The 12,398-nt window shown below is 41.4% G+C and overlaps 1 protein-coding gene across 1 annotated transcript; it reads left to right on the top strand.

Moving 5' to 3' along the window:
- Window positions 1–303: 303 nt before the first annotated feature.
- On the top strand, window positions 304–7,191 carry alx1 (ALX homeobox 1). The gene is made up of 4 exons (XM_012865668.3): window positions 304–776; window positions 954–1,258; window positions 1,466–1,594; window positions 5,446–7,191. Exons 1-4 carry the CDS (start codon window positions 587–589, stop codon window positions 5,785–5,787), a joined length of 966 nt encoding a protein of 321 aa, XP_012721122.2. The 5' UTR covers window positions 304–586; the 3' UTR covers window positions 5,788–7,191.
- The last annotated feature ends 5,207 nt before the right edge of the window (window positions 7,192–12,398 follow it).

The following is a 12,398-nucleotide window of genomic DNA, read 5'->3' as shown; positions in this document are numbered from 1 at the left end:
GACAGAAAAATCAAATAACATGGCTACTTAACAGGGATTTCACACTATTGACAGCATAATGTCATGTTTAAACAGTTTATTGCTATTTCACTATTTTTATGCCTTATTCACAAACCACTTCTATTGCTCAATCAATTCCAATGATTAATTATAAAAGAGCTAATTAAGTTATGTAGCCAAATTTCGTTTATTAATTGCCGCTTTTATCATTATTATTTTTTAGTTGCTCAACTGTTATAATTTCTTCTCTGAAATAGGCTTAAACTACCCAAATAAAATGTTGACAAATTGGTTGGGCAGATTTTCTGGGACAAAATTCTAACAGCTCAGTTTCTCAGTGTATGCAGAAGGAGGAGGGCTGCTTCAGGATCTTTAAGGATCCCACAGCTACTCTTTGGGGCTATAAGACGTTGGTGCTTCACCACACAGCAAATTAAAACTCCATTGACGCATTATTGCATTACTGGACATCTCTCCACTCCTCCGTTTGCGTTTTTTTTTATCCCCCTCCCCGCACATTTTTTCCCCCCGTTTTATATTTATAGATGTTGACATTTAATTAGTGGGGGAAAACTTTATTGCAATTATGATGGAGTTCATAGAGGATAAGTTTGCCTTGAAAAGCCAGGCGATGAAGGCGAGCGAGTACTACATGGACCAAGTCATGGAGAGCCTGGACAGCGCGCCGTACTTCAACAAGCCTTCCCCGAAGTGCGCGCAGGCCTTCGGGCTGCAGGGCGCCGAGCACCGCTCCTCGCCCTGCGGAGACCAGAGCGGTGAGTCGCAACTTTTTTGCGCTCCTGGGAACTCCTGTGGTCTGCATCTGCGGGCCTCTTAGAGAGAAAAATATTATCCATGTACACAAATCTGCCAACTATAAATCCATTTTTTGTTTTTGGATTTAATATAGTGTCTGCTATCATGTCATATAATATGAATTTGTCACCTATCAGCCAGTTACGGCGTACCGAAAACGGACGAGGACTCTCTGCGCTCGGATCTGGCCAGGTCCATCGACAGCTGCTGCTCGCTGCGGGCGTCCCCGGCGACCAGCGGGCCGGAGAAGAGCGAGCTGGACGACGCGGGGGACAAGTGCGACAGCAACGTGTCCAGCAGCAAGAAGAGGAGGCACCGGACCACCTTCACCAGCGCGCAGCTGGAGGAGCTGGAGAAGGTGTTCCAGAAAACCCACTATCCAGATGTTTATGTCAGGGAGCAGCTGGCCATGAGGACGGAGCTGACGGAGGCCAGGGTGCAGGTACGGCGCGGCAACATCTCGTTTTTAATAGCTATTTATCAATTAGTGGTACGCGCGATGCAGACTTCTTGGCGCGTAAACTCGACCAATAAGGAGGAAATTTACAACCGCGCTTTTTTCTTGGCTGATACAGATGATTTTTGAATTTTATTTGCGTTATATTTGATTTAGAAATTTTTTTTCCTCCCACCCCGTTCTTCCAACCAGGTGTGGTTCCAAAACAGAAGGGCGAAGTGGAGGAAAAGAGAGCGCTACGGCCAGATCCAACAGGCCAAAAGTCACTTTGCAGCCACCTACGACCTATCAGTGTTACCCCGGACCGACAGCTACACCCAGGTGCGTTTGTTCAAATTTCACTCCTAAATCAAGTTTTTTTCTGTCTCTTTTTTTTTTTTGAAAAGAAAAAAAAAAACTGGAAATGAAATAAAAATTTTTGACTGCTTGGATAAATCCAATTGTTAGAATTTAACCAATAAACCAGGAGGAGGAATATGCAAACATTTTACCTAGGTAGGTTTTTAATCTGTATTTCTGAGCAGAAACTCTGGTCAGTTCACCAGCTAAAATATACTTGAATAAACTATTTAAATTCCGACAAAGTCCAAAAAATGATAAACGTATTTGTTATTAAGGCATAACACTAACAGGAGATGACCTTTTAAAATGAGCCCTAAAAAGGTGGCATGTATAGCTAAGATCGGCTGCCTGGGTCTACAGCTCAGTTTATAGTAACACATTTAAATGAGCTAAAGCTGGATATAAAGTTAAACTCCTGCTCCAGCAGAGACCTGTTCTCTACCACAAGACTTATGGCCGATCTTAACTGTTTGAACTTGATATATTAATTCCTAATAGAACCCATATAAATATTAGCGGCCTTCATGTTCTCTGCTCAGCACGCAGGAATGAGATGGTTGTCTGAGCCAACATTTTCCATTTAATTCTAATTAGACATATTGGCAGCAGAAGACATAATAATTGTTTTAGTGAACATTTAATGCACAAATTAATATGCTTGATTCAAAAAATTAATACCTTATGGTTAAAATTTATTCTCTTATAAACTCTTTTTTTTCAGTGTACATAAAGGATCTGCTTTGTGCATAACCCTCCAACTTGGCCTGCGCTCTTTCTTTAGGTTTTTTTTCTTTTTTTTTCTCAGACACTCACTTTGAGCAAAATTTGCAACAACTTGCGTAAACGATTCGCTTGCCATGAATCACTTACAGTGAAAGCCATCTTCAGATAAGAACCCCGGACGCTGATTAGAGCCCCTGTGAGGCGTCATGTCGGAATGGATGGCCTTATATCAGATTTCATGTTGGCTGACCATTAATCTTGCCGTTTGAGCAAAGGTCAGGTACAAGATGAGGTGAGAGGAGATGCGGGGTGTCAGTCTGTCCTTTAGCTAGGCGTTCCCCTCTCACACACTGACACCAGGTCTCCGAGTGTTGGGAAGCTTTTTTTTTTTTCTCTCTTAGGAAGAAGCTCCATGCAAGGGTCTCTGCTGAGGTTCCTAAATGAATTAACTGCTATGAAACGAAACAAAAGAAAAGAAGAGTTATAACTTTGCTATAGAAATCTGCCCGACGTGCCTTGTGTTTTCTCTACAAATACTCCTGAAGGGCTCCTTGGCATGGCAGCCTTACCGGTTCACACAGCTGAACCCAATTGTGGATCTACTTTAGGCACACTGGACGAGGACCTGGTTGTTCTAGCATTTAAACTTTAGATTGTCCATTTGTTGGTTGGTGTTGGGAGTTTTTGTATACGATTTGGAGTCCTCACTATCTCTGAAACATGATTTAAACGGGGCCTTTTAGAAGACTTTTTATTCTTCTGGTTGGACCACATGGTTCCTGCAGCAAAAAGCAGTTTCTCTCACTGTCAAAGTAGATTTCCATTCTTTCTCGAGCAATGGTTCGCCTCTGAGCTTTGCCTGAGAACTTCACTTGAGCAAAAGCAGCTAAGCAAATAGCCTGCAGTTAAAGTTACATTTATTTATGACTATTACTATTGCAAGTTTTCATCTGCTCTGTCAGAAACCACAATACACATTTAAAAGACCTTATTTTGACTGAACATATCTAGGGATAAATGCATTTGCATGCTTGTGCAAAAGTATCATTTTGACTGAAATGTAGGCAGATCAGACCAAAGTATGCCAGGGGGTGTCCAAAGTGCAGCCCAGAGGACCCTGGACTGATTCTGTGTGCCCCCCCTACTCCAATTCAAGAAAAATACAAATTTGGCCTGTATACACAGGCGGTTGGCGTAGGATACATCTTATTTTTTATTGGGGTAATATTATTACCAACCAATTAAACTTTTCCTACACGGGGACATGTTAGGTGCAGCACACTACATTTTGTCTTTTAATAACCCCACTTTTTGCACTTTTATTTTCTAGTAAATAGGAGCACAGCAGTACTTGGCTAAGTGTGACTCAAAACAGAGGGTGAATCCTGTTCTTATGGCTGAGAACTGAATAAACTCTTTTTTTCAGTTGAGGCAAAGTTTGCAAACCAGGTGGCTTTCTTTTAATAAGATAAACTTTAAAAATTCGGTTTAAGTTTTGGATCTACAATGATTTACACATTGCTGTTCTACAAAATACAATAAAATCAGAAATCCTTTTAATTTAAATATTGCATGCTTGTTTATTGTTGATCTGGTTAAAAAAATCTCAACAACATTTCTTTTGTGTTAGTTTTCTTTAATTATTTTTGTTAAATTCTTTGGTTTGCGGGTACTTTTGACTCAACGACTTTGGCCTACGTGTCAAAAAGTTAGGACACCCCTGGCTGGAATAAGCTCTTCTAGAATGAGTAACGTCCTGTAAATATATTCAAGTTGTCAGCAAAGTTAAAGATCCTGAGTTGAGATCTCCCCGCATGTCTTCTTTGTCCTCTCTGCTCTCTGCTAAATATAGAAATGGCCACAAAAAACAAAACAAAAAAAAAAAAAAACGTTTACCACAATTCAACATTTCCAAAATCTTAACTTTCAAGTGAGACCTTCTTATGTTTTTTTTCACTTCGACACCCTTGGAGCGTTGGTGGTGGGTGCCTTAGCCTGGTTGGTACTGACAGGGACAGGGGTGGGGGGGCTGTGGGCTGGTCGTGGATGACCGGGAGTCCCTGAGATAGATTTCATTCACCTAACCCTACATATATAGTTCTAGTCCAAATTCAGCCCAATGTCATTGCAAGTAAGCTCTGATTGGCTCATTTGATAAACGGCAACCACCTTTCAACCTCATGCAGAAATCCTTGTTTGGAGCTATTTTCACACTTTGTCTGTTGTTAAGGTTGAAAGCAGCGTCATCCATTCCATGTAGATGGATGGCAATTTGCTCAAGGGGAAGCTGCCGGTTTATGGAGTGTGAGAACGTATATGGAGATTTAGTAAAAAATAAATAAATAAAATAAAATAAAATAAATAAATCATAAAGATGGGATTTTCCCACTTTGTGGATAAATCTTCTCAAATATATATTTTCTAAATTTCTTTTTTAAAATTTTAATTACAATTTCTAATTTAAAATTCTAATCTAATGTGAGATTTAGCTGCTGCTGCAAAAAAGATGGGTTTATTTTAAGGCTTATACATTTATTTTTAATAAGTGTAGCGGTCTTAGACGCTATCCTCCTGTACTGGAAAGGCTGGGTTTACAACACTATTTTACTTTCATTTTTACTTTTGTCCCCCCCGCCCCCTTTAAAACACACTGCTCTGATTATTCAAACCTATTAAATAAAATAAATCTTGAAATCTATTTAAGATTTCCTTGTTTGCATTGAAAAAAGTAAAAAGTGGAGGATCAGCATTGGTCTTGGACCAAACGACCAGATCTAGGTGTATTTTTGGAAATGCTGCCTTTCTATTCTTTCTCTGTCCCTTAACGAGTTCTCATTGGTGTTTTTTATATGGTGCAGCTACAACAAATGACTGAGACTACATCATTTGACACTTTTTTAATGCACTTTTTTAACTTTTTTTTTAAATCAGTTAAAGAACACACATCAAAATACATTTTATCCAGTGTGTGTTTGAGATTTTAAGTGTCCTAAAAGCTGTAAATGACCCACATCAGGCCATTATGTCTCCCTTAGAAAACGGGAAATGATTAGTCTGTTGAAGCTGAAGTGCCTTAATTCAGTTTAAATGTGAAATGTCCTCACCAGATCCCCAACAACCTGTGGCCGAGCCCGGCTCCCGGCGGCTCTGTGGTGTCCTCCTGCATGCTGCCCCGAGGCTCCCCTCCATGCGTCACCTCTTACTCCCACTCCCCACGCGCGGCCGCCTCTGCAGCCGACCACGGCTACGTGGGCTTCCCCGGCCAGCAGAACCAGTTCGGCCACGTCTCCCTCAACAACTTCTTCAGCCCCGACTCCCTCCTCACGCCGGCCGCCAACAGCCACCCGGCCTTCGAGGCCAAGCCTGAGTTCGAGAGGCGCTCGTCCAGCATCGCCGTGCTGCGCATGAAGGCCAAGGAGCACACGGCCAACATATCCTGGGCCATGTGATCGGGGGGATTCTGGATCTGTTTGACTGCAGAGGCAGGGCGCTGAATGTTTCCAGAGCTTGCAGTTTCCTGAAGAAGATTGGTATGTAAGTGTGGAAATTATGCCTTAACTGATGGGTCCCTACGTCTTCCGAAGAAAGTTGAGCTCAAGCTTGGACTAAAGAAAACGGCTTCAAATGTGCTGGAGTCATGGTTGTTGGCAGAGGACAGAAGAGCGGTTCTGTCATCAAAAAGCGTCCCGCAACGAGCTGACAGGACAGCTTCTAGCGGAGCCAAAGTCAAATATGCACTGCCTTGTAAATCTAAGCAGACTTGATCTTTTTCACATTTTTTTTTTTCTGTTGCAGCCTCATACTGAAATATATTTTACCATAATTCTGTGCGACACAACGACACCGAGTCACACATGATTATGAAGTGGAGAGAAAAAACGATCCAGGGTTACAAAAGAAAAGAAAAACAACCCGAAAGCTTCGGCACGCATAGGAGTTAAGCCGCGACCTCCGGTAAGATCTGGGCTCAGGAAAGCAATGGCAGACATGAAGTTGGGCCGCTGGCTGTTTATACAGGGGCACCCCTAAAAAGGATATTTTTAGGTTTGGCACATTTCATATTAATACAAACACACCCGTCAACTGTGTGGCACAAACATTGCTCCATTAGCTGATGACATCTACTTGTCGATGCTCTTGATCTCTGTCACTGTGAACAGGGAATTCAGAGCAGCACACATTGCAACCTGTGGCCATTCAGAAATATTATTTCCCAGTAGCCATCACCAGGCCAGCTGGCAGCCGATCCAGGCCCTGGTTCATCATAATCTAAGATGGAAGTAGAAGAAAATGGATAATCATGTATTGAAAAGGTAAATATCAGTACATGTTTCCATTCAATTGTCATGGGAATTTTGAGCAAACTTTTATAATGTCACAAAACAAAAATGCTTATTAGGTGTGTTTCCATCCACTGGTTTGTAGTAAATTAACCGGGTTAAGCAAAGCGTGATTTCATCAGGAGTTGGCGTTCCACATGGCCGTAATAAACAGGAAGTAGAGATAACTAACTAGCGTGGAACACAGATAAAGAAAAGGAGAGTTTTTCCGGTATGTGTTGCTGTCGGGCAAGTGTTAATTGTTCTGTCACATGAACCAGTACTGGTGATGTTACTTGCAGACCGCAGACGTTGAGAAAGAAATTCAATTCTATGTGAGCTATGGGGATATTTGGGAAGACACCGACAGCGGGGACAGCTGATCAGTCATGTGAGGTAAATGTTCACTACGGCAACGCTTTTTTGCCAAATGTTTTTCCATATCCTGTTTTGCACATTAATTCTTTTTTTTTTTTTTGCAAAATTCAAAAACCACCTCAATTGAGCATATAAACTTTTTTTGTGAAATTGAGGAAGTTATTTTGAATTTTGCCGTTTCCATCAACCTTTTGTAATGCGATACTTCAAAATGTGCATAAAAAACAATAATGGGAGCACGGCTAATGATACCGTATCCTATCTCCTACCCTCCCTTACTCACCTCTTTTGCCCCTCATGTCTGCTCCATACGTTCTGAATTTTTCTTCTTAGAACAGGTTCTAGATGATATTCCTCTATAGAAAGCCAACAGTGACACAAACTCAAAAAATTGTTATTGTACATTTTTATATGCAATGATTTGCAATAAATTCAAAATCTATCAAATAAATAATTTTTTCCACATATTTTCAAGATCTCAATTTTTTTAGAAGTTAAATTGGGGGATCGAAACAAAATTTGAGTACAGGATATGGAAAAATCGTACATAAATTCTTTTCTAAATTACATTTTGGCTTCCTGTCCTGCTAACTGCTGCTGTGCCTCGGTAAATAAACCGTAACATCAGACTGGTTAAACTGCGCAGCAGCTGAGCTGCAGACCACCTTACTAATCAAAATGATTCAGACGACCTAACACTGTCTTCAGCGGTGTTAGGCTGTCTGAGCGATCTAATTGGTACTGCAGAGAGAAAAAGTAAATTCACAATGTTCTGCAGCACATGACCATGAGGTGAAAATTATAACAAAATTATGATTAATCATTTAAATAAATTAATCAATTTTATATATGTATTTAAGATAAAGATAGATTAATTATTTGACTCATGCATCTCCAGTTTTATTACATTTTCCACATGTATAAATATCAACTTTGTATTCTTTATTGAATTGTGGCTCTTTTGGCTTTCCATACTTTCTGCTGTTCAAGTCGTTTGTATTCTAGGCTTCTGCTTGTGTGAGATGTTTAGATTTGTGCTCCAAATGGGTCGAAGACTTTAGGTTCTTGAGCTGTATCTTCTTTTTATTCACCTCCGCTCACCCTCCAGCAACAAATCTGGTGTGCAGCGGTGAGGGCGTGCCTGGTAATAATGTCATGTGGAAAGTTACAAAACAGCACAGCTTTGGATGTTTACCAGCCTCCAAACGTTACCTACTGGACCTAGGCTAATTATAATCTAGGAGACATACACAACACGTCCCTGACAGGAGCTGCAGAGTTTCCCAGCACCCCTAGAGCACAGATCACAGAGATGAGAGATGCCAGTCCATAGGTGAAAGTGGACAGGAGAGCCAACTAGACCACTGCTGCAAGATCAATTAAGAAGAAACAAAATACATGAAAAGTTTTTTTAACTTGAATATTAGGCCTACAGCTTTCCTCACAAAAAGGCCTGTTTTGCAGATAAAAAAAAACATTCTTGCCCGTATTTTGATAGATTGAGGGCCCCCTCCACCTTGCACTACGGCTGCCTGTCCTCTGTCCCCAGAGCCCACCTTTTACCTGAACTTTATCGTCTAGAAGGCATGTCGGTGTAGAAGGCCGTTTAAAAAGCTGCCTGGGAGGCAAAGGCAGAGAAGTGTGCCTACCTGTGTTCTGACAGTGTGAAATCACTGGACTGATCTGCAGCTCGCTGCCTGTCTGACCAGAAGGGAACAATGAGTTATGTCCATGAAGCCATGCTGCCTTTAAGGCATTAAATGGTTCTAAAAATGTCTGAAACGATGTAAGTACACATGCTTTGATGCTGAAAATGACTTTTTGTGACTAGCACAGGGCCTGCCCTGCCTACTCAGACTGCATGTCACTGATATTCAGCCTGCCTGAGTTGAAGCCTTCCAGGATCCCCTTTTTCTCCGCAATTACAGCTGCAAGTTACAACTCATGGTCTGTCAGAGCGGACGGAGCGCATCTGTGAACATCGGTTTTTCATTCTTCCAGTAGATTCTCTATTGAATTTAGGTCTTCAGCCCGTAACGGTTTTTAGTCAGTTTTCCCACAGACACTGAGCTCTCTTCTCCTTGGTGAAGTAAAGCCTCCTCGCATGCATCATGCCATTCCTGGTATGTTCAGGGCGATGTACACTGCTAGTTTCCACCACAAATAGCATTTTGCTTGGAGACTACTAAGGTCTGTTTTAATGTTTCATCTTAGCCACATTACTGCATCCCTACAAGGAAAAACTACAAACAGGTCATGTGTTGGCTTTCTTCCAGCCTTAGCTTCTGGCCACTCGTCCACAAAAGCCAGATTTATAGAGAGAACAACTAATAGTTGTCCGTTAGACAGATTTTCTCACCTGAGCCGGGGATCTCAGCAGCTCCTCCAGAGCTACCGTTTGCCTTTTGGCGGCCTCCGTGATTTATGCTCTTTTTGCCTGGCCTCTCAGTTCAGATAAGCGACCATGCTTCGGTAGGTTTCTAGTCGTGCCGTACACTTTCCATTCTCAGGTAATGGCCTGAACAGAGCTCTGTGAGATATTCAGTTATTGCCTTATTGTTTCACAACCTCCTGCTTTGAATGAACTCTGTTTCTTTCTCCCCTACGGCTGTGTTCCTGAAGCTGTGTGTTCACCAATGTCCTCCAACGAGTCCTTCACAGAACGGCTACATTTATAAGTTTAAATGACAGGGATGACATTTGCTAATTAGACGACTTCTGAGTGCGATTGGTTGCACTGGGTTTTATTTAGGGTTATCAGATTAAAGGGGCAGAATACGAATATGCAAACCTATGAATCGCTTTCTTTTCCACTTGACAACAATGAAACACTTCATGTTGGTCTATCACATTAAATCCCAACGGAAAGCATGGAGGTTTTGCGGCTGTATCGTGACAAAATGTGAAAAAGTTCAACAGCTATGAAGACTTTGGCGAGGAACCATAAATGTCACCCAGATTTTAATGTTAAGGTCCCGTGCATGTTTGAGTTGTCCATCCTTCTGGTCAGAGCAAACATCTCTTGACCTCTCACGGTCTGGGGAGGCGAGGGGCCGGCGTGAAGTCTTCACTGCGGAGGTCAGCAAGTCACCACTTCCTCGTGACGGAGACGTAAAGAAGGATGACAGGAGGCAGTAAAAAACCAAAGGCCTGTGCACTGTGCCGTCGGCTTTTAGATCCCCAAAGGAGGCGTCCCGGAGTGAAAAACGTTCCGAGCTTTCCCACACGTCCCTGTTTCACTCCAAGGTCCGGACTGAGAGTAAAACCGACTGACTTGATGTACTAACATGTCTGTGTGCTTTGTAGCAAAGCTCTGAATCCCTATTGTCTACTTTTGGTCTGCATCGCCGTGCAGGCCATGCAGGCAGGTTCTGGAACTGTATTTGTGTTTTCATTCATTTGTAGAGGCTTAATAAATGAATGTCACTTTGTTCTGGAATTGTTTGGTTTTTCAAGGAGAAAGAAATTCTGTCCAAAAAATGTAAACATTAAAGAGGCATAGAGATGAATAAATAGCTTTGGCTTATTTAGCCTAAAAAGCCTAATTTTCTACTTGGCTGCCATTAAAAGTTGTAAAACAGATGACCATGGAAGTGTCGCTTCAAAAGGGATTCATTTCCAGCAATCCAGAATGTTGTTTACCGAAACAAAAAGCCCCTGGTTTTATGTTAAAAACCAAATATTGGCACATTTTTAATCGCCATAATATATTTAAATAAAAACTACAGTGCCCTCTTAAAGGTATCCTTGGGAAAAATGTATGAGGAGTTTTTAAATAATTTGATATTTTATTGCTGCAGCCCAAGCAGACATTTTTAGAAAAAATGGAACCTATAATTTGAATACGTTTCTCTAATGGGGGGAGGGAGTTAGCATTACCTACAATCCCTGGCAAATAAAAGAAGCTGAAGCATATTTAGGATTTATCCTTTCTGTGTTTCAGTTTACCAGATTAGACATTTTTTCTCCCGTGATCCACAACTGCTTGTTTCACAGGAGTATGGATATGAGACGACCCAGGACAGTTTCTACAAGCCCCTCTTCAAAATGGGAAAGAGCAGACAACATGGCATTTTTGTAAGGGAAAATCCAAAACAACTTCAGCCTGATGTTCTGCTGGGAAGGCTGCTTCTTGTTCTTGTGGTACTGCAAATCAATATTATCCTTAGTTAATAACACTATATTATATAAAAGAAAAAGTCCCTTTGCTTAGTTTGGGCTAAGTGGGCTTACTCCACATATCATACATGGGGCCTGCGTTTGAATCCTGGTGGCAGCAGGAAGAGTAAAAACTCTACTAAGTTGGTGAACCCTGAATAAAGGAGCAGCGGAAAGCACTTTAAAATGTTTTTAGACTAAAATATGAGTAAATCAACATTTCTATTCAAATTGCTAATTTGCCCATCCTAGATACCATTACTCCACATAAGAAATGCAACTTTTTTGGAACAGCTCAGTTGTTCCTGTGTAAACCAGAATAAAGGAAAACATCTAACAGGCAAACCGTGGCACCCAAAGCTCTGCTATGTACAGAATTATATCTTTGAGCTTTTGTTTTTATTTATTAAGTGTTACATTGTTTATTTAAATACTTTTTTTTTTCTGGAGCACACTACCCTCCCTAGCTAAACCATATGAAGTCCAAACCTCGGTGTTGCAGCCAGGGCCGGGTCTAGAGAATGAATCATGGGGTGGCAGTAGGGAGGCAGGGGATTTTTCTGAGGTGGTACAGTACGACACGTAAGTGCTGACATAATCACATTTGTCAACAAAGTGACCCATTGTTAAGTGGGAAAGTTAAGATTATTAAACTAAGCTTATTTTTTTATAATAAAATAATATATTGTAATCAAGTGTAAGCAGGGTGCACAAAAGCAAACGTTCTTGACTATTTTCATTTCCATTTGGACACCTGAGTGTGCCCCACTCATCACCGGGGAGCCGTCATTGGACATTAAGGGTTTCTCAGTAGTCCATCAATAATGCTCAAGAAAGCCCGATGATAAAAAAAAAATGATCCTGAAGAGTGATGACCTGGGTAGAACCCAGTCACAGTTATTGAAAAAAATACTATTTCATGCATTAATCTGCCTTATCTATTCAAACATCAAATATTTTAGGAGCAAAGTGTCTTCAGATGGGCAGCCTTCTTAAGGAACGCTCACACTGAATGCAATCAAGGCAGATTTTTTTGCATTGATCGCTTGACGCTTCACCGGACGGTCACTTCCAGCGGTACGTCTGCCTTTCCAGGACCGAATGTGAGGACCTGCTGCCCCGCGTCAGGAGATAGATCGCCCTACAGGACACAACAACTGGTGTTTTCGATGAGTAAATCCATCATTGCTAGATAGAAATATAGC

This window comes from Fundulus heteroclitus, chromosome 2, assembly GCF_011125445.2.
Source record: "Fundulus heteroclitus isolate FHET01 chromosome 2, MU-UCD_Fhet_4.1, whole genome shotgun sequence".
Classification (NCBI taxonomy): Eukaryota; Metazoa; Chordata; class Actinopteri; order Cyprinodontiformes; family Fundulidae; genus Fundulus; species Fundulus heteroclitus.
The sequence above is the reverse complement of the archived record's forward strand: the minus strand, read 5'-3'. Positions and strand labels throughout refer to the sequence as shown.